Here is a 22,479-nt window from a genome sequence, read left to right as displayed (position 1 = left end):
ACGCTTTTGCAAAAAAGGCTGAACAGCCAGAGGCAGCACCCCCCCTCCCCATCTCCTCCACCTCCTCCTCTCTCCTCCCCCCCCCTTCACTCTCCTCATCCATCCATCCATGCTTCCTCCTCTCCGCTGCTGGATGGTGCGTTAGGAGCGCTTGCAGGACGGTACCGGAGCTCCTCCTCTGTCTGATGGAGACGGACTGAGTACAGGGACCAGGTCCGGTGAGGATCCGCTGCTATAAGAGCCGAAGGAGACGGAAGGAGAGGGGGAGACACGGAGGTAAGGGGGCCATTAATAACCTGTTGTTGGTGTGAAGAGGGAAAGCGCGGTGGTATCGGGTGTTCAGGGGCTGCAAACATAAATACAAAAAAACGCCTGAAACCTTTTTTGGACTTGATTGGAATCGTTTTAATGATGAATTAGAAAGACAGAAAAACAGAGAGGGCATCTTTATGTTGCATCCGCTGCTCAGCCGTCGAGTTTTTTTGCATTTGATTAATTTCAATTTTCAATTTTCTCCCTGTATAGTAAGCAAAACACGTGACTTTGGAGTTAATGCATTTAATAACCAAATTATTTATTTCCTGCTGGAGGCGTAAAATGTGATGATTTAGTGATTTTGTTCACTCTTGAAAAAAACACACCTGTTCCTTTTGTCACAGCTGGAGTAAACAATAGAAACTGCAGCGTGATATCAGACTGCAATTCAATTACGGTCGCTGGCTGGAGGCTTTTCCTTTTAATTTAGATGAGGAAGGTTGCGAGCGCCTCCTCAAGTCTGCAAATGGAAAGTCTTCCAGCTGCAAAACATGGCTCTGTGAGTGTGTGTGAGACGCTATAGTGAGCTGCTATCATTTTTTTTTAAACAACCACTCAATAACCACTTTAACTGTTTTATATGCAGGAGAGAGCCTCAATTTAATCACCTGTTTCCCTTTTTCTCTGTATGTACTGGGGGCCATGCAGGATGAGCCCAAATTACAGAGATGATAACCATCTTACATCATCTGATCCTGTCTGTTTCCAGACAGCTGGGGTTTAAAATAGGATCACATCCTAAATACAAAGCAAAAACTGAGCTTATTTTGCTTCAGGCCAGATCTGAAATTTAATGCAGGGCATCAGAGGTGAGCAGGCGGCGAGGCCTCAGCGAGGATGTGTGATGACAGAGCTGGACTGTGTGGCTCCTACTGGTAGCACACATACACACACACACACACACACGCACACACACACACAGGTGTATACACCAGATGAGCTTTTGTGCTTTTGTGTTTGCATGTTTGCATTCAGAACAATGTCAATACCTATTTATATTGACCTACCTTGTAACAATAACATTTTCCTCAACATTTTCCAGTTAACTGGAGTGAATGAAAGCAGGATATTGAGAAGCAGTTTTAGCTGCTGTAATGACAGAAGAGAGACCTTGTGTGGAGAGTATAAATTAAAATGTGAGGAGGGTTGCAGGAACAATTTCAATAGTGGCTGAAGTTGTTAGATCATGATGATAGCAGCCTTTTAGATCAACCAGCATTTTGTTTGCATCTTTTCTTTTAATTTTCCAGAATTCAATAGCTTATTAGGAAGATTCATGTCAGCTGAAAACTACTTTACTGTCTACTGTCTACAAATCTTAGCCAAACAGATAACAGATATATATTGTAGAGCTTCAGTTAATGATGATTTCCATTAATTAGTTAACATATCAAATACTTTTTTGATTAATCACTGAATGGTTAAGTCTCTAAAATATCAGAAAATAGTGAAAAATGTCTGTCACAATTTCCCTAAGCCCAAAGTGATGTCTTCAGGTTGCATGTTTTGTCCAACTTACAGTCCAAACCCCCAAAATATTCAATATACAAACATATGAAACAAGCAGCAATTTCTCACATTTGAGAGGCTTGAACCAGTGAATGTTTGGTATTCATGCTTGATAAAGGACCAAAATGATTAATAATTAATAATTAATTTACAAACTAATTGATTTTCTCTTTTCTTCTCTTCTATAGTAATATATACATTGCAGTGCCTGTTCAATGAATGCAGAGCTTCATTTTCGCTCACGTTAACCTCCTTCCCTGTCACCCAGTCATGCATCCTTTGCCACTGTTTCTCATTTAATATGCCTCACACACACACACACACACACACAGCATAGTAGGTTTCTTTGGGGTGTCTAACCTTGAGTTTTTTCACGTTTACTTTCAGTAAGGAAGTGACAGACCGCTTTTTCTATGCCTGCATCTTCTTTTCATTTTGATTCTGTTTGTGTTTCCTGTTGTGCAGATCCTCCATCCTCTGAAGGTCTCCTGCCTCTCTTCCTCACCAGCTGCCTGAACAGGGCGTGTCTCTGTGATTGTGTTTAACATGCACGCTCCCACGAGTGTGTAACCTGTCAAGAGAATTGTTTAGTGTGTGTTAGTGCGTGCGTGTTTGTGTGCGTGTGTACTTCGAGTGCAGAGATGGGCTCGGTGGGAGCGGAGCGCCGCAGGCCCACACCGGCCCAGACGCCCGATGAGAGGGATGTTTGGAGGGATGGAGGAAGAGCTGGATGGAGGGATGCGGGGAGAGAGGGCTGGAGAGAGGGAAGAGAGAGCAGCGTGGTGCAGAGCTACAGCTTCGATTCGTACCAGCTGGAGGAGGAGGAGATCAGTAAAGACGCCCCGGAGCGAGGAGTGCTGGCTCTGTCCGAGCCCGGTGAGGGAGTTTACTGACTATATGTGTGTCTGTGCTTGTGTGTGTATACTGGTTTGATAGATAGATTTATAGAACGGTTTTCCACCAGCACCGCATTTTTCCATTATACTCAAAATGTACAGTACATATACAGGAAGTGGACAGAATTCAACAAATATACATATATGTTTATGATGTAAACATAATAGAACATCATGACATATGTACAATAATATTGTCCACATTCATTGCCAATATAAACAGAATATCTTTGGGTTTTGGATGGTTGCAAAACAAGATATTTGAAAACATCTTGGACTTAAGAAATTGTGCTAGACATTAGTCACCATTTCATTTTGTAGACATTTTTTTATGGAATTATCAAGAAAATTATTGTCAGATTAACCGATAAGGAAGATAATTGATATTTCCAGCCCTGTTACCAGTATATTCTGTATATTTTACGCTCAGCTTGCCTTGTCATATGCAAACAACACCCTTTTTTGGAGGATAATGGAGGTATTACAGTAGGGTTGGATGGTGCAGTGCCAGTTTTCCATGGTTTAAATAAAACATAGCACTGCCTATTTATTGACTACATCCCTCTTTTTTCAGAAAAACAAGGAAGTGTGGAGTGTGAAAATTAAGAAATCAGTATGTATATCCTTGCTGTTTGTTTTGATTTGTGCACTTAGCCTATTTGGTCAAAATTGCTTCTACCAAAAAGAAGAAATTTAAGTTTTATTTAGTTTTCTGCCATGACAGCACCCCCTACATTACTGACTGATAATATTGGAATTTGACTGGTGCAATATGTGTCCAGGGTGCCGCCATTGTTAGCCATTGCTTTCATGATTTGGGCACACTATACGTGACTTCATAAATGACTCACTTTTGTGATTTGAATCACTGGGTATCGTACAGAGTTACAAGAGTTTTGACAGTCTGGTGATTTGCTGTCATGACAACTGGACCCATGAAAATGAGACAGCTAACACTAACTAGAAGCACTCTTTCTGTAATGTGGGACACTCAGTTTGCAGCTTTGCCAATGACTCAGCAGGTGCTGAAATAACATGAACAATAACATCAAAGCCAGTAGGAATCAGTGCTAACGTTAGCAAGCAAAGCTAATTAGCTACAACTCTCCAAGTGGAAGCTGTTAGCCTAGCTTGCTAGCTTCACCTCTCCAAATGGATGGTTCCTCCTGAATGTTGAATGTTGTAAAGGAACAAACATCTTAAAAATGCTAATTAAGTAGTATCACATGAGAAGGAATGCTGTTATACTGAATGTCACCATGGTTGTGATTCGGTTGTAGGCATGAGGCTGCAGGCCGAGTGCTGAAGATAATCACAGCTGTGCTGATATTCAGCACAACAGCACGACCTTGAGTGTGATATTACCTTTATACAACAGTTCTACAGGCACCATTCATTAGTTAACAGTAATAAGCGATCAGATAATGAGTTTTTTTTGTTTATTTAATCATTTATTTGGCTCTGGGCTGTTGCCAAGCAACACAAACATTACAGTTTCTGTATGGCGGTGGTCCTCAGGCTGTGGTTGGTGTGTGTCCCTGCCTCTTTGCACGTCCTGGGTAATATCTGTAACAGCTGGTTTACTCCCAGGGGAACAGCGGTATACCAGAAGCTGTCTGCTGGAGCTGTTACCCTCCTGGGCTGCAGACAGAGGACTTTTGCATCAGGTGGAATTTTGCTCAGGAATTTTTTGAGAGATGCTACGGGGCAGAGGGGATTTCCTCGCTCCTCAAAAAGAGAGCCCCCATTGATTTTCTCTGTCTCTCTCCAGTGGGTATTGATGAGTTTTTGTTCCTTTGTTGAATGTCATGGTGAAATATTTTGCTCCATTCTCGTCATGTTTTAGGATAAATGAGTCAGGTTTGAGACCTTGATTCACCTCTGTGCCCCAGTGTCCAAAGTGCAACTGAATACCATACCAGACCTTGCTCAGTAAACCTTTTGGGTGGTCTGGACTTAGTGTTGCAGAATATTTTAAGATGCTGGTCTTCAGGTGAAATTGGGGGATGATGTGTTGTTTTGTCTTTCCCTGTGCTTCTAATCTCTTTTACATCACCTTTGAAAACATTATTAACTGATATGAATTCAGGATCCTGCATTAAATTCCATGAACAGCTAACCGGAGGCTCATTGATATTATGATTTAAACCAGCCCAAAGCCCAAGGTAGCTGCTGATGCTGCAGAGCTCCCCTTCAGTTGTCCGGATGGATCCATAAAACTGCCTCAAGACTGTATTCAGCTCGGTCTTCTTAACAGACTGAATGTCGATGTTTATATTTTTGAGACTTTTGTTCAAAGCAGTTCAACGTCCATGTTGTTTGCCTTACAGCGTTAGCTTCATTTTTGCTCTTCTCTAACTTGTTGGCTGATGTCATAAGAGCGCACCTGGAGGTTTGCACTGAAGTATTCAGGCTTCTTTCCTTCCCTTCGTCCTCTTCCGATGACCATTCATAATTTAACTCAAATGTTATTTGTGGAAATATGTTCATCTTGGCGGTATAAAATTAATGGTTATCAGAACACCTGTAAAGCTGAGTAATACATGTATAGTTAAAAGTCCCAGTGCTGTTGTACTCTGTATCAACACTCATGGAAAGCCTCTTGTCCAATCAAATTACTTGTTTGGAACCAACTGTTGTATAACAGTACATAACTAATACTAAAAGGGGGGATGTATCCATGCTCCAGTCAGTCTCCTAGCAACATTGGCCCTCAAATATAAACCATGGGAAACACCCAGCGGCCCGAAGCTTAGACGCTGTTTCCTCTAACATGTCTAAGAAATGTTTGATCCTCTTTCGAAAAATGCAGAAATCTGCACAACATCTGCACCATCATTATGGTTAATATGTAGTTTATATGTACGCTTAAAGTGTGGAGAACCAAAATGTCCTCTTTAAGAAAATTCCTGGAACAACGAACAATGGCAGATTCATTTTTTATCCCTTACCTTTTGTATGAAAAAGTCAAATTGATTCAGAAATTCCTAATGGTCAGCCTACATAAAGCATACATTAATTTCTTTCTACTCCATTGTAAGGGTATCTAATTGGGAAAAGTATCTCATGTTCTTGACAGGAAGGACACTTCACAATGTTTTTCTCCCATACAGTACACCCTATAGGGCACTTTTTACATTGAAAGGGCAACCAATTCTGCACTTCAGTATGTAGCAGACTTAAGGCTCCCATACAGAACCTCCAGCTCACCCCATCGCAACAGCAACTCAAAGGCACTGCATTACATCGTCTTCATTTAAAGGGCACATGTTGTCTCGCTTTTGGGGATTCTCTACAGGGCACTAACACATTTTCTTCCGCTAAAAGGGCACCTATGACGGCACTTCTTTCCAGATTGTCACACGTAGAGGCCCTCTATAGGGCATTTCATCCCGACTTACCCATAACTAGACAGTCATTACAGAACTTTGGTATGTTCTCTCCTTTGTGCGGGCAGCTCAGAGGGCATTTTATAATACTGTGGGGGCACCTTAGAGGGCATTTTATCATACTATGGGAGCACCTTAGTAGGCACTTATGTGGATTTTTTTTTTCACTAAGAGGGAATCCAAGAGGGAACTTCACTCCAGATTGTCATGGTTGGCCCCCCTGCTGCCCCCCCTGAGTCCACCAGTGACGAGTGCTCTAGACAGAAACCCTCTCTCTGCTCCCAGTCTCTTCATCCTCTGCCTCAATCTCTCTTTCTCTGGTAGCTGTCAGTCTCCATATCTCAGTATAAAGCCAACAATATAGACAGAGTATTCAATCTACAAAGACAGAGCCTGCCTTTTCCCTTAAGGAAGAAAACTCACAGAGATATGATAATTCAGACTCAACCGACTGAATCCATCCCAGGCTGACGTTACAGTCCTGCTCGGCTGCTCCGACAATCTGTGGCTCTGATGTCAGAAAGGGGAAATCCACCCTAAAACACTTCCATATCGTCATTTTTCTGCATGAAATGTCAGTCATACAGTGTGGGCAGTGCTGCTGTGTCCTCTTCATTGGATTTTCCCTTAATGAGGTTTGAGTTTCGCAGGCGGTGATCGTTTCTTCTGTCTGTGCAGCCATGGTGACGTTCACTGCTCATGCTAACGACACAGTTTGCTTTATTCTGAACAAATCTGCTGTAGGCTTGATCCACATCACTTTCTGTGCTTCAAAGGTTGTTTTTTCCTTAACCTGAAAAAGACAAGCTAAAGAAAAGCAGAGATGTAAATGCTTCCAGGAGCTGTATATGGTGCATTCATATATGGTTATTAAAATTGGCACGTATTAGGGCAGCAACTAACGATTATTTTCATTAGTGATTAATCAGCCGATAATGTTTTGGATTAATCAATTAATTAATAGTTTTCTCTATAAAATGTCAGAAAATATTGAAAAATGTCCAAATATATGACATCAAATTTCTTGTTTTGTCTAACTAACTAACTCCAAAACCTAAAGATATTCAGTTTACAATTATATGAAACAAAGAATAGCAGCAAATCCTCACATGGGAGAAGCTTGAACTAAAGAATGTTTGACATTTTGTCTAATCAATTAATCAACTAATTGTTGCAGCTCTAGCACATATTTATAAGGAAATATTGTGGATCATTGAAGAGCTAAGAGCAGGTGATCAGCCATTAACAAATGAATAGTAAAGTAATTCATCAGTTTCAGTTACCATAATAAATGTGAACATGAAGTGATATAAATAGTCTCAAATTCATGTTTTTTTCTCCTCTACTCAACTGTAAAATCTAAGTGCTCAAAAATTATGTGGAGCTGTTAATAGAAGGATTAGGAAAGGATTATGAACAGTTATATAAAGACTCTGCACATCACACTTAAACATGGAAACTGAAACAGCTGAAAAACACAAAAGTCCTGCTGTGAAACTTCTTTGGCAGCTAGTTCATGATCAATAATTCTTCTGATCAATCCTTCATCTACTCAATAGGAACAAGCTCCTCCACTACATTAGCTGCTCCATTAGTGGAGCAGAGGCGTTGTTGCTGCTGCTGCTGCAGCTTCATTCATCCTGATTAGCTTTAATGAAGATCCAGTGCATTGGCTTTAGACCTAATTCAGATGTTTTGAAGTCATCCCCCCCTCCACTGTTTGAGCGTGATTTCATACTGTTTTAATTCTCTAACCTTTGACTCCCTCCTTTCCTCCCTTCCCGCTCAGACTTTGAGGAGCCGATCCCTGACGACCGTTACCATGGCATCTACTTTGCAATGCTATTGGCTGGAGTGGGTTTCCTGCTACCCTACAACAGTTTTATCACTGATGTGGACTACCTGCACCACAAGTTTAAAGGTATAAATATGCATGATAAACATATATAAATCTGTCCATAGAGAGAATTTTACAGCTGTAACAATGAATCACACATTCACACACTGGAACACACAACCAGTGACTACGTATTCATATCCAACTCCCAGAGGTCATGGCTCTTGTGTGTGTTTGTGTGTGTTTCAGGGACGTCCATTGTGTTCGACATGAGTCTGACTTACATCCTGGTGGCTCTGTTGGCCGTTATCCTCAACAACGTGCTGGTGGAGCGACTCAGCATGCACACCAGAATCACTGTGGGTGAGTCAGGACAGGAAAACGCTGAAAGACGGATCACTAATTGTGAAAAAAAAAGTCCCATTATGGTAAATTCTACTGTTACTCATTTATTAAAGACCCTCTGGGGTCCTCAAGGCTTATCTGAACAGAATACACAGAGCAAAAATAGGAAGCCAGCATAAAGAGAGAGATAAAAAATACACTCTGCAATAATACTCCCAGAGTTCTTATTCTTAAAATGAGGCTGACTGTAAAGAGTCTTTCTTTTCACTTTAAAAAAAAATCTTGCATCACCTTCAGTTTTGTTTGCTGAAGGTTTCAAAACAATTTAAAAGTGAATTCACTGTGCTATTTAAAGCATGTTGCATCAGGTTTCTCTGGAATTTAAATATGGCCTAAAATTATTCATTTAAAAGTTGGTTTGTATACTGTCTAGCAGTGTAAATTATTCTCAGTAAGACACTGTGATATGTGGAGACTAACATCATAAAAATATTAAAGCCGATCAGCCTACCCAATATAAAATCACTTTTGAGCAAAAATGGAAAAAATGGTCTTTAAAAATGTATGTCCCCCGAGGAGAAGTTTGATATCTCACCATATTCACCACAGAACCTTCTGCAGCTTAAATAGCTCTGCTTGCATCCTTGAGGAAATGTCTTTTGAAGTATGTTGTCTGCTTGAGAACTTGTGTCTGGAATTAATAAACTCAGGATCAGACTGTGGCGGGTTTCAGATCAAAGCAACTCTGCTCGCACGTCGGACCTGTCAAACATGTGTTCAGTCATGCAGTCACAGCATAACCTGGCTCTGTGGCATCTCCTCACTGTCCATCTGTCCACCTGTCTCGTTCTCTGTAGGTTACATCTTAGCGCTGGGGCCACTGGTCTTTGTCAGTGTGTTTGATGTGTGGCTGGCAAAGTTCACCACCAGGCAGGCTTACATCATCAACCTGGTGTCAGTGGGAGTGGTGGCCTTCGGATGTACAGGTACTACTAATAACAATGCTTATTGCTATCTATCTATCTATCTATCTATCTATCTATCTATCTATCTATCTATCCATCTGTTTTCTTGGTGTTTTGGTTAGGTAAGGAACTTACTGTAGTTGTGTTCTTCCACTTTAATACAGTAAATTGTTTGAATTATTCTGTCCTTCCTTGCTTGTTTCTCAGAAGGAGAAAAGGGAGTTGCTCTAGATATAAATATGCAGCACAGGGCTTCCCTTAAAGCTGCACTAATTAAAATTAATATATTAACAATGTGTTAAATGACCATGTTTAATGTGAAAGGGGTTCCTCTCAGTTCTATGGAGTGTTTTAGCATCTTTCAGCTCTTTGTGCTGGTTTTATGGCCCATGACTTTACTGTTTTGGATCAGTCTCACTGCTCTGATAGCGTCATTTTCTGCCACAGCAACACACATCGAAAAAGCTTTAAAAACCCACCGCAAGTGCTAAACATAGTGGAGCATTTAGGTGTTAAATGAATTATTATTTATTTAATTTTATTCATAATTTTTTTCTCAGGAGTTGGTAACAAAAAAGACAGAGCTAAAAGGAGAGTAAATATTGGACTTGAGTTCACCAGGTAGCCAGAAACATGAGTGCTAATCAAAATGTGTAAACACATTCACCATATCAACATAAATCAGCTATAATCCTTATTTTTATATTAACAATGGATCACAATATAGGCTACACTACCTTCCAAACCAAACAGTTAGTAAACATGTTGTTAACATAGTGACACATTTAGCAGCTAAAGAGACAGATGTTTTTCTCAGGCATAGATGGAGACCAAAACAGAGCTAAAAGGAGAGTGAATATTGGACTTAAATTCATTAGCTTGACACAAACAAAACTCCAAATCAATGCTGAATTTGCTGGATATGTAAATGGGCAACTCTTGGCTAGCAAGTTTGCCATATCAACTTAATAAGGTTGTGCTTGTTGTAATGCAGAATTTGATAGCACCACAACACCCAAGATTTATGGGGAGACACTTGTGATGAATACGAATAATATTACTGTATTATAGATTTAAGTATAGATTATAAAGATGGAGAGACACTTAAATATATACAGCCTCAAAAGTTACCATAGATATAATTCAAACCTGATGATGGTGGTGATCGTGTTCCAATTAAACATGTTATCGGCCAGAAAAATAATGAACAAGCAACAGTGTCAACACAAACAAATACAGTTGGGAGCTCAGTCCTTAGCTGTTGCTGTTGACTTTCATACACAGATGGGGTCTCCTCGTCGTTACTGTGAGTGTGAACACAAAGCCTCTCAGTCAGCAGTGGATTTTAATTATAGGAGGTCAGGCTGGTTTCTCCCAAGCAGCGTGTGGAGGTTCAGGAAGTAAATAAATTGTGTTGTTACAGTTAGGCCACTGTTTGCACTGATAACCACCTCCTCATCCCTCCTCAGTGCAGCAGTCCAGTTTCTATGGTTACATGGGGATGCTGCCCAAGAGGTACACACAGGGGGTGATGACTGGAGAGAGTGAGTACAATCACACACCCACATACACATTTCTTTCCCTGCTAGCTTTCTCATCTCCTTCATCTTAGTCCTCACTTTCTCCATCGTCTTATGTATTTCCTCTCCTCTCCCAGGTACAGCCGGGGTAATCATCTCCCTGTCTCGCATCTTCACCAAGCTGCTGATCCCAGACGAGAGGAGGAACACGCTCATCTTCTTCCTCATCTCCATCAGCATGGAAATGCTCTGCTTCCTGCTACACCTGCTTGTCCGTCGCTCACGATTCGTCCGCTACTACACCAACCACGCCCAAGGCAAAGGTCTGGGAAAAGGTCATGACCCACGTGACAATGGGACTGGATACCGGGTTCACCATGATGTCACCACAGAGGACGTCAAATTTGTAAGTTTTTGGACACTATTTTGACTACACTGTTTGCCTGTGTATGCTATGAATGCATACAGTTAGCGACATGGCTCTATGGATAGCAATGATGATCAATTTGTCCACCACTTATATAATATCTAAACATCAAATGGATGAAACTTTGTACAGACATTCATAGTCCCTAGAGGATGTAGCCTAATGAGTTGGGTGATCACCTGACTGTTCCTGTAGCGCCACCATGAGGTTGACATTAGTAGTTTTTTAGAAAAATGTCTAACAACAGGTGGATTGCTGCGAGATTTGGTACACACATTTATGTCCCTCTCATGATGAATTTGATTAACTTTGGTAATCCCTTAACTTTTCATCTGGCACCATCATCTGGTCAAAAATGTATCTTGTCCAATACTTTGGTTTATGAGCAAATGACAGTATCAACTATATTATAATGCTAATTAGTAAATGTTAGCATGCTAACGCACTGAATTAAGACGATGAACATGCTAAACATTATACCTAAACATCAGCATGTTAGCATTGTCATTGTGAGCATTTTAGCATGTTGATGTTAGCATTTAGTTCAAAGCAATGCTGTGCTTGAATTGTCTGTGTCTGAAATAAAAGTGTGAACATTTTGCACTTTGTAGTGCTGTCATAAAAGTACTTTCTGCTAACAATTCCCCTTTATTAAAAATCAAAAAAAAAGCTTTTGCCTAGCGCTCTTTCTCACTGCAGTTACACCTGGTCAGGTACTTGAGAATTCGTACCACAGCTCTCTTTAGTCACTGTCCTCTAATGCTTAATTGTCCTGTAAGCCGCGTTGGAAAAAATAATCTGCCAAATGACAAAATGTAAATGTAAAATATTTCACATTTCATAGATGTGAAAATTACTGCTGTACAACTCTACAGCTGTCAGTGATGACAGAAACTGATGATGATTACTGTAATAAGTGGCTGAAATCTCAATTAACCGCTCACTATAGTGTAAACTAATGAGTGTCTATTATATAGGGAATAGAGAATGAGTGAATGAGAGAGTGATTTCGGGTACAGCCTGGGTCTTAATACGTTTTGAGTGTTTCTGTCTGCTGCACAGGGAGATGCTTCAACTTAATATTTTGCAACTGCGACTGAATAGCTTCAATATTTTCTCAATTTGGGCTTTTCAAGTTGGATTGAGAGATTGACTCTTCCACTTGGACCAGCAAAATTTCACATTTAAGTTTCTTGTACATGTTTCATTCATTAAACTCTTCATAAATGTTGCAACAACAAACCAGACAGGGAGGAAATGTCAGGCCTCTAAACTGTTGCGTCATGCAAGTCCATTTCCTTGTTGATTTCAGTGAAGAGTGTGTGTGCCTCTTTTTGTACATTTGTGTGTACTGACACACAGTGTGAGCACGCACACAGGCATGGAGGGCTGTCTCTTAGAATAATTTATTTAAGCTACGGGCTGCTTTTTGGCTGCCACTCAGAAACAGGAACATTGAGAGAGAAAGAGCGAGGGATTTTTGGAGGGGGGGCGTTGGAGGGGTAGAGAGGTGGTGTGGGTGATGCGGAAAAAAGATGGAGTTATAGAGAGGGAGAGAGAGGTTGAAGCCTCCTACAACCAGAGAAAATGAGAGTCACGACGCTGAGAGGAAAAAAGGTTGGAAGAAAATTGTGGAGGCAAAGAGATGAGACAGAAAGGCAGCCAGCCAAAAAGGAAGAAGAGCAAGGGATCATCACAAATATGATAAAGCAAAACTGAAAGAAAGTGAGCAAGGAAGGAGATGAGAGAGGGTGGAGAGCAGGAGACCAGTCATGATAATGAAAGAAAGAAGTGATTGAAAAATTAGAGGAGGTAAATATACTTTGTACTAGTGTTTGAAGCAGCCCTGTGTAGTCTGAAGACATGGAGCTAATATTCCTCATCACACCAAGTGTGTTTGTGTGTTCATAGCCTTCAAAGGAAGACACACCTCAGGCTGTCATCTTTTCATGTGTGCATGTTTGTACATCATGACACACAAGACAAGTGTGTCCCCCTGTGTTTTTACAGTAGTGTGTGTGTGTGTGTGTGTCTGTGTGTGTGCAGGCGGGTATGTGTCATTTTCTGCATCTGGGGGCTGATTCAGGGAGCCCTTTGTTCTGGTTGCCGGGGGAAACCAAGGCAGCGCTCTACATTATGGTATAATCAAGAAGAGTGGTGCCTTCTGGCTCGCAAGTCCCTTTAATCAACTAATGGATCAATGTGTGTGTGTGTGTGTGAGACAGAGAGAGAGAAAGAGTGTGCGTGCATAACTGCTAGTGCAGGCATATGAAAAATTGTGTGTTTGAAAAGAAGCATGAGTAGAAAGACATGCCCATATGTTTGGATGAAGAGATAATGTGTGTTTGTAGGCTTGTGTGTGTGTGTGTGTGTGTGTGTGTGTGTGTGTGTGTGTGTGTGTGTGTGTGTGTGTGGCTCCTGGCCTTATTTGCAGTCTGATCAGCAGTCTCTCCAACATCATTACGTCAACGTGCTGCCAGTCACAGTGATCCTCTCTAATAGCTGTTGCAATAAAAAGCTGATGTCATGCAGCCAGGAAGCCATTATAAATGAAAACAACTAGAAAAAAAGGTCATATATTTACTGTGTGATGGCTACCTCTAGTGTTTTCTTGATGAACTGTTTATGTAGCTAATGTCCTTCAAAAAGCCTTGAAGAGGTTTTCAACAAAATATGACATTTGACAGTGTATATTTTCAAATTTGCTCTCACAACCATGATGGAATAAAGTATAAGCTGATAAAATTCAGATGATTTCTTTGAAATTGAATATAATGTGACTCTCTAGTGTTTGTTTTCTTATAAATGTGGATAAAAAGTCTTTCTGTCTGTCTCTCTTCAGGGTAATGGTGGGACAGGACCGTCCACTACCGAAGAGGGTGGTGAGGACTTTGTCGGTGGGACATATGTGCGATTTGATGCCCCGAAAGCCAAGATAAGAAGGAGCTGGCCTGGTGTCCGTGGTACTCTCTGTTTTCATCACTCATCCCTCTCTTTCTTCCTCTTTTCATCTCATGTACTCACTGCTCAATTACCCTCTGACTCCTAATAGATGGATTTGAAATTCAAATGCATCCCCAGGAGATTACTGGGAAGAGGAGTGTGTTCTTACTGAGAGCTTTAAGTTTTTAAATATCGCCCTGTGTGTCTGTCTTCTCCAACCAGACATGATCTTGCATCGTTACGTGGTGTCCCGTGTGATCTGGGCCTACATGCTGTCAATAGCAGTGACTTACAGCATCACCCTGTGTCTGTTCCCCGGGCTGGAGTCGGAGATACGAAACCCCACCTTAGGAGAGTGGCTCCCCATCCTCATCATGGCCACCTTCAACATGTCAGACTTTGTTGGCAAGGTGAGGCGCAAGTTTTTGACAGTTTAGAAAGTGTTTTCTAGCTTCATGTTTGAGAAGCCAGCTGTAAAAGTAAGTAATAACTGTCGAAAATCTGGTGCTCGGCTCAGTATTTCATAACTATGTGTCAGAGGACAGAGAAGGAACTTAAGCTTCTTATTTTGGGAACCAGAAGTGGCTGTAATTAATACTTTCATATGAACAATGGATGACATGACTATGTGAAAGATGAACTCATGGAGACTTATCCTCAGACTTTGCAGACCCACTCAGCTCTATGTAACAAGTTGACATCTTTCAGCTCATTTTTTGGTTTTCCACTCCACACTTTCCACTTTACTGTTTTGGTTCACTGTCATAGTTGAATTTTTGGCTGCAGCAGGCAGCTGTTTTCATCAAAAAAGCTCAAAAAGCCAATTGTATTCCGCCAGCACGGCAGCAAATAGCAGACAGACAAACTTTGCAACTAGCTGGTGAATATAGTGGAGCAGCTTAAGAGACAGATATTTCCCTCTGGAGGTGGTGGAGACCAAAACAGAGTTAAAAGGAGAGTAAAAATTGGACTTACAGTTGTTGGGTGGCCAGATATGTTGTTCCATGTCTGCTGGATGTATGAATAAGGAACTGTTTTTTAAAACATTTACAACTTAGAAGGTGACGTCTGTATACTGTATATTTGTTGTGTTTACAGCTTGGTTTTACTGCATCCAAGTGGCGGAAAAATCCGTTTGCATGTTTAAGATACAACTGGTTTAAACAATTCTTAACTTTTGAACTTAGTATCACCTTAATTCTTCTTAGTTAATAAGGTTTTGCAAACAAAATAAACCGCGGTCCATGTTCTTTTATTCAGGTACAATATCAGTGAAGTCCATTTTTGCAGATCACCTCACCTTTATTTGCAGTTGGGCTATATGCTCCATTGTGTAGATTTGTTTTAGCCTTTGAGTCCATTGACTTAAGTTTGATTAGAGAACTTTTATCCAGTTTATAGTTTACAGTTTTCTTGGCAACCATTAAACACATGTGTAAAATGTAAATGTTTGGTCTCGTCAGTTTCTCCCTCAGGTATACACTGCATCAACTGGAACATCGATATTCATATTATTTTTACTGTGATCTCCTTTTTTATGTTCTGCCAAAATCTTAGAAAATATGAGAACGGTCCTCTTTTATCTCATTGCGCATTAAGCTTCTTGGCACTACAGAGGGGTGAGACAAAGGAAAGAGACAAAGTCACACTTTTACACTGGAGTTGACCTTGTGAAATAGTTAATGGGGTCGCCCCATTTATTAAACCTGAGAGTGAGGATGGAGAAAAGTCTGGTTTATTTTTGGATAATTGCACTTAGCTCAAAGGCTTTATCTATATTTTCATAAATTAAAACTTATCTGGGTTCCTTAAATCACAATTTTGACTTTGAATAGAAAAAGGTTGGTTGACAGACAGTTGCATTTTGTCGAAATGAGGGAAAAGAGATAAGGAAGGAGAAGAGAAATTAAATTGAAAATGGGAATGGAAATGATGGTAGCTTGGAGGTGGAAAGAAAATGATGATAAGAAAGAGCATGGAACAGACTGGAACTTTTTTTTTTTTAGCATTTTGAATGCTGTATCTAACAAGTAGCCTCCCAGTAAAGCAAGAAATAAAAATTCAAAGGGTCTAATGTTCAGGAAAGTGGAAGTTTATATTTCAGATTTAGCCGCATGCTAGCAGCATGGCTTTATGGAGGAAAACGTCAGTCTGTCGGTCCACCACTTTGGTTCAGACTGAAATATCTCAACAACTGTTGAATGGATTGCCATGAAAATTTACACAGACATTCATGATCCCCGTAGGATGCACCCTAATCACTTTAGTGATCCTTTGACTTTTCCTCTAGCGCCAACATGAGGTTAACATTTGTAGATTTGAGTTATCTATCTCAACAACTACTGGATAGATTGCCATGAAATTTGGTTTACACGTTTATGCCCCCCTCAGCATAAAATCACTTTGGATATACCTTAATTTCCCTCTACCACCACCATCAGCTGCATTGTGTTTATTGTTTATTAGCAATTGTTAGCATGATAACAAGTTAAATTAAGATGGTGAACATGGTAAATATATACAGTATACCTGCTAAACATCAGCATATTTGCATTGCCACTGTGAGAGTGTTGCCATACTAGTCTACTCTCTGTTTTTGCACGTGTGATTGCACGTGTAATTTATGAACTATTAACTAAACAGAGGGGATTTAGTGTTAAGTTACTCATCAAGCTCTTTCTGGTTGTGTCCTTAAAATGATCCTCGTGTTGCAGAACCCTGTTTTTCTCACCTTTTTGCAAATAGCATGTATTTTGTGTGCTGGTTTCACAAAATTTCTGGCGAACAGCAGAATAAAATTTGACTGAAATGACTCCATGCTCTTTCTTCAGATCCTGGCAGCACTGCCGTACGACTGGTCTGGAGGCCGCCTGCTCTTCTTCTCCTGCCTGAGGGTGGTCTTCATCCCTCTGTTTGTCATGTGTGTGTACCCGGCCAGTGCGCCAACCCTGTCCCATCCAGCCTGGCCTTGTCTTTTCTCCCTCCTCATGGGAGTCACCAACGGCTATTTTGGTTCTGTGCCGATGATACAGGCTGCTGGAAAAGTGCCACCTGAACAGAGGGAGCTGGCAGGTGAGAGAGAGTGTTCAGTCATAAGTGTTTGTAGTGTTATATAGAGGTAGATGGTGAAACAGGTCTGAAAATAGAGTCAAACTCTAAATGCGGTTTTCTGTTTCTCGACTGGGTAAAGTAACTTCTTGTAGTCACTTTCCCAGAGGAAGTTAGTGTGCCTCTAGACACACATGTCAATCTCTAAACACATCGCTAAGCTAGAGACTGAGGACAATCTCCAAGCTTTCATTGTTAAAACTGAATGGAAACAATTAGAGAGTTTTTAAAAAATCCTGCATTGCAGAACCACTCCAAAGTCTTTAGGACGGCCCTTCATATTGGGGCGGAGACATGACAGCATGCAGAAGAGAATGGGGGGAGAGCATCATTTCCATTAAGGCGTGTCCTTGACGAAATTTAAGGGGTGTAGATTTGTTAGCAGCTGTTCTCACTGCCGGTCGAGCAACTACCTTGCATTTTGAAATCCCCAGACGATGGGTAGGCGGGGAGATCTCTGATTGTCTGGTATTGCCAGACTAGTGTGCCTCTGGCACATAACTGCCTGTAAAATCACAAATTGTTGTTTTTACACTTCAGTTTTTGTACAGATTAAACAAACGAGGTATAAGGTGTTACTACTAGTGAAAAGGTGCTGGTAGGTGGATTCTGTCACCTTTTGAATGAGCCAAGCTAGCTGTTTCCTCCTGCTTCTTGTATACTAAGTACTTAACGGGGGAGGACTAGTTTCCAGTAGTATGCACCTTACTACTGGAATGAACTAAAAAATCATACTCATATTAATTCCTCTGAGAGTCTTTTAAGTTCAACTCACGGATATTTTTAATAATACTTGTAAAAGAGATCTTGATCTTAATGAGACTTTCTGAATAAATGAAGCTTAACAAATTAATTGAATTAGTAAAATATTTACTTACTGTCCTTTACTTACTTACAGTAAGTTTACCTTTTATTTAAATATACAGTTCGTTCTGGACAGACTATAGTTTTCATTCTCTGCTGTCTCTGTCTCTCCAGGGAACACTATGACAGTCTCCTATATGACAGGCTTGATGGTGGGCTCTGCTGTGGCTTACGCAGCTTACAGCTTCACCGCTCCAGGATCAGGAACACGCTTCGCCACACTCAACATACACACACCTGCCAATGCTACAGGGTATTGAATGTCCACATATAATAAAACACACATACATACATAAACACTCATACATGTACATACATGCAGCCATTTACATACACAGGATCCTGGCAAGTAGAAGCAGCACAGACTGATGGACTGGAATCAAACAAGAGACTTTCCAGCTGCAGAGGACAAGAAGACATCTGTGAAGAACTTTTTAAAGGTTAATGTTTATCCTCTGACAGACAGATTCTCCTTTGTCCAAGTCATGCTTTGATTTGGTTCAGTGGATAAAGAAAGTGGAAACAAAAACAAAACCTGGGATTTAGTAGTGGAGGAAATTGTGTGAAAACGTAGCAGATCTCTCCACTCTCTCATTGTCCAGCCTGGTGGTCCACTGACCTTTCAAACATACTGGGTTCTGCAGTGTTGAACTTTTTCCTGGAGGTGAAGAACAGGAGCTGTGCCTCTGCCAGCGAGCCGACAGTAGTCCTTTGAGTGTCTCACAGAGAAATTATTGAATTATTGTCAGCATGTGTGTGTGTGTGTGCAAACAGGTCAGCTGACATTTGTACAGTGTTAAGTCAAGTCATTTTTTGCTGTTGCTGCAGGGAGCAAACAGCTTGCCGTTTTCAAGGAGACCTTCTGTCATATGTCACATATGTTACATTTTATGAGTTCTCAGATCTGTTGATATTCAAAATAGAGAGATGATATAAGAGTGGATTTTCCTGGACCATGTTAGCTCAGCTGTTTCCTCCTCATGATGCGTCCCCTGAAAATATGATTGAAATCTTTGAATGATGAGTTCTATCCATGATGATTTGATTCAGGTACTATTAGCTAAATCCTCTGACTGCACCATTTGAAAACCGCAACAAAAATAACTTGAAGGGAGCCTCGCTAAAGTCACAGTAAAATAGAAGTTAGAGCATCTTTAGCTTCAGTAATGTGATGTATTTTGTGGCTTAGCATATACACAACAAAATAGAGCTGTAGCTTGTTAGCTTCCAACCACACTTCCCTCACCCTCATTGTTAGATCAAAAGGAGGAGGAGGAGGAGGATGAAAAAAAAGTTTTTGCTGGCAGACATCCAAACACACCTCTGACCAATGATTTTGCTGTGCTAGCTGCTATAACTTGCAAGCTAAGTCACCCCAAATCACATCTGAGTGGAAAAATGTATGTGTATGACCCCGAGGTCAAGGTCAGAGTAATCGAAAATTAGGGGCGGTCAATACCAAAAAATTTGGTTCTGATTCAATACTAAGTAACACTAGTGGCAGAACTATTGATATCAATATCTTAACGTATTTTTAAAAGTGGATAATGTACTGTCATGAGTTTAATGCGTCATTAATAGAACTCAGAATACATTTTCATTACCAGTGATTTACAAAACATTAGACATTTCTTTTTAGTATGCTTTGTTAATTACTCAATCATGTGCATGTTAAAGCTATAATCGATATTTTTTTATAATAATTATCAAATGATGATTTGTAGTGTCAAAGGAGTTGCTAGTGATGATAAACCTACAGAGAATTTTCACCTGACTCTGCAGCTCCTCGGCTTTATGGAGCTTTATAGCGAGTTTCTTTATTTAGCTGTCCAACTGCTACTTTACTGTTTTGGTTCACTCTCACAGCTCTCATAGCATAGTTTTCGGCTGGCTGTTTTCAGAGAAAAAGCTCTAAAAACCCACTGTACACTACCTGCTCAGCACCAAATGGCAAACAGGCACAGTTAGCAACTAGCTGGTGTTGCTCCGTAACTGCATGTATAATATACTGTATATAAGCAACTGTTTGCTAACCAGTTTAACATATCTACTTAAAGGACCAGTGTGTAAGATTTAGTGGCATCTAGCGGAACAGACTTTACGGAAATGTTATATTATATTCATAAGTATGTTTTAATTGGTGTATAAAATAAGAATGATTGTGTTGTCGTTACCTTAGAATTAGCCCTCTATAGCTACATAGGGAGCGGGTCCTCTTCCTCAGAGCCCACCATGTTGCACCACCATGTTTCTACAGTAGCCCAGAATGGACAAACCAAACGCTGGCTCTAGAGAGAGACTTTCATGTTTTTTGCGAGTTTCGCAGCCACTGTAGGCTCTCCTACCAGCTTTGAAGGGGAGGGTGAGGGGAAGATTATTCAGTTGGTTGCAATCTGCAACCTCACCACTAGATGCCACTAAATCTTACACACTGGTCCTTTAAAAGGTGATGATACTTCATGTTGTGTTCACAACTTGTTTACACTGCCCCCAAGTGGCAAAAAAAAGACAGTTAAGACACGAGAGAGAATGTTCATGTACATAATCTAACATGATCCTTTTTTTTTTTAAATTTTGGTATCGATACTATTGATGCTAGTATCAGTACCTTACCTTAGGTATCAATCCGCCCACCCCAGTTAATGTTTTAACATTTTTCAGGAGGAGAATAGAAAGGAACTTTAATATAAACACAAAATACATTTTTGAGATATATTTGGCATATATCAAGAGATAACTGAACAATTAACACAGAGACACAGGATTAGATACTTGGGGAATGTATTTTTCATTTCACTTTAAAATGAAATTAAAATGAAATTAATTACAGTTTTTCTTTAATTACATTCACAAGTGGTCCAAGATGTTTAATGAGGATATACTATTTATCAAATCAGGCTATCAAATCTCTCTGGTTTGCCTCCATTCAGCTTGTTTGTTTAATCGGAACTGAAAAAGCTTCAGTTGTTGTCCAATTAGGGTCGGGTGTTTATTTTCAATAATAAAGAATATTTTTCTTGTTAACCTTATGTAGTATATCTAAAAAAAATAACTCAGAAATGAATTATATTAAACCGTCATGCAGTTATTATGATCATCTGCTTGCTATGATCAACTTTTCTGCATCATTACTGGCAGCTGCTGCTCCCTGTCCTGTTTAGTTACAGTAAATGTTAAATTCTCTTTTGTCTGTTCAGTGAGTTTCATGTCACTTCTTGCACCCTCTGATGGCTGAAAAGAGAACAAATTGTTGGCATGAATTTACCAGATGAGGTAGGGTGATAATGGCTGTGTTTGTGTTCCCAGGACCCCTTTGTGTCCCTCTGAACGGTGTCTGTGTTTAACTAATGATGTGGGATATGAGGGGAAAAAACAATTAGTGCCAAAATGTCTGCCTGTTTCTGATCAGTGTTAATAGCTGAGAAAAGAGTGAATGTAAGAAACAGTAAGGATGAAAGTTGTAAATATAGAGAATGAAATGAACTCAAGGTATTGAAGAGCTTTTATTTTCATTCATGTAAAAATTTCTAGAAAGTATTAGATTCAGATCTTTTGTAGCTTTACTTAGAGGAACTGACCAGAGAGCACCAGTCTCCTTTATTTATTTATTTTTATCCAACACAGAAGCAGCACCCAGTAGCCTCCCCATGTTCTTAGTTTCCCCACAGTTTCTTGTGAATTTGATGAATTTTTCAGTGATAAGAGGATCTTCTGTCACAGCGGGGCTATAGCAGAGTTTATACATTATGAAGAAAAACAGGCGTCAGTGTTGAAGCCATGAAGTGCACTACATTATGTAGGTGACGGCTTGACTGGAGCCTAAAGTTGGCGCCGTTTGAAGAATGGTGGGGTGCCATTTGGGAGCTAACCTCATTACTGTATGCATGTCCCGCTGTGCTGATGGTGCCATATTGCCTGAGGCCTCTCTCCTCGCTGTGTCTCTCTCTCAGTGAGCTGCTGCTGGGTTTGAAGGTGTTTTGAGTTATTTTTGGTCAGATGTGTCATTAAAGGACATGAAAAGTCTCTTTCCCTCTCTTTCTCTCTCTCTGAAAAATACTACAGGGCCTTTTTGAAAGAAGATCCCACTTTCCAAAGAAATGCATCTTTAACCAATAGGCTACTTAAAGGTGCACTGTGGCATTTTCTTTCTTTTCTAAACAAAAAAAAGTTAGGTTTACATTCACTTTTACTCATCAAAACTCATTGTGTGTATCATTGTGATGTACAAAGTGTTGAATTCATTTCCCACCTCATAAAACAGATTTTTTAAAGTATTTTAAATCCTTCATTGTTTACATCCATGTTTATTAGCTTGCAGTCTTCTTCTTCTCTGCCTTTGCTGGCACATTGTCTCTCGGCAC

General features: G+C 40.3%; 1 protein-coding gene across 1 annotated transcript; it reads left to right on the top strand.

Moving 5' to 3' along the window:
* slc29a4a (solute carrier family 29 member 4a) lies at window positions 1-22,266 on the top strand. Its single transcript, XM_067570478.1, has 11 exons — window positions 1-276; window positions 2,290-2,700; window positions 7,899-8,030; window positions 8,196-8,309; window positions 9,149-9,277; window positions 10,726-10,800; window positions 10,914-11,182; window positions 14,046-14,166; window positions 14,369-14,556; window positions 16,978-17,218; window positions 18,233-22,266. Exons 2-11 carry the CDS (start codon window positions 2,466-2,468, stop codon window positions 18,376-18,378), a joined length of 1,650 nt encoding a protein of 549 aa, XP_067426579.1. The 5' UTR covers window positions 1-276; window positions 2,290-2,465; the 3' UTR covers window positions 18,379-22,266.
* Window positions 22,267-22,479: the final 213 nt, after the last annotated feature.

The sequence above is a fragment of the Thunnus thynnus genome, chromosome 17, assembly GCF_963924715.1.
Source record: "Thunnus thynnus chromosome 17, fThuThy2.1, whole genome shotgun sequence".
In the NCBI taxonomy this organism is placed as follows: Eukaryota; Metazoa; Chordata; class Actinopteri; order Scombriformes; family Scombridae; genus Thunnus; species Thunnus thynnus.
This window is presented reverse-complemented; position numbering and strand designations above follow the sequence as displayed.

Coding starts and splice junctions, on each gene's coding strand:
- slc29a4a (XM_067570478.1), top strand. CDS start 2,466: ATGGGCTCGGTGGGAGCGGAGCGCCGCAGGCCCACACCGGCCCAGACG. Junction 9,278..10,725: donor GGTGGCCTTCGGATGTACAG/GTACTACTAATA, acceptor ATCCCTCCTCAG/TGCAGCAGTCCAGTTTCTAT. Junction 14,167..14,368: donor GAGCTGGCCTGGTGTCCGTG/GTACTCTCTGTT, acceptor TTCTCCAACCAG/ACATGATCTTGCATCGTTAC.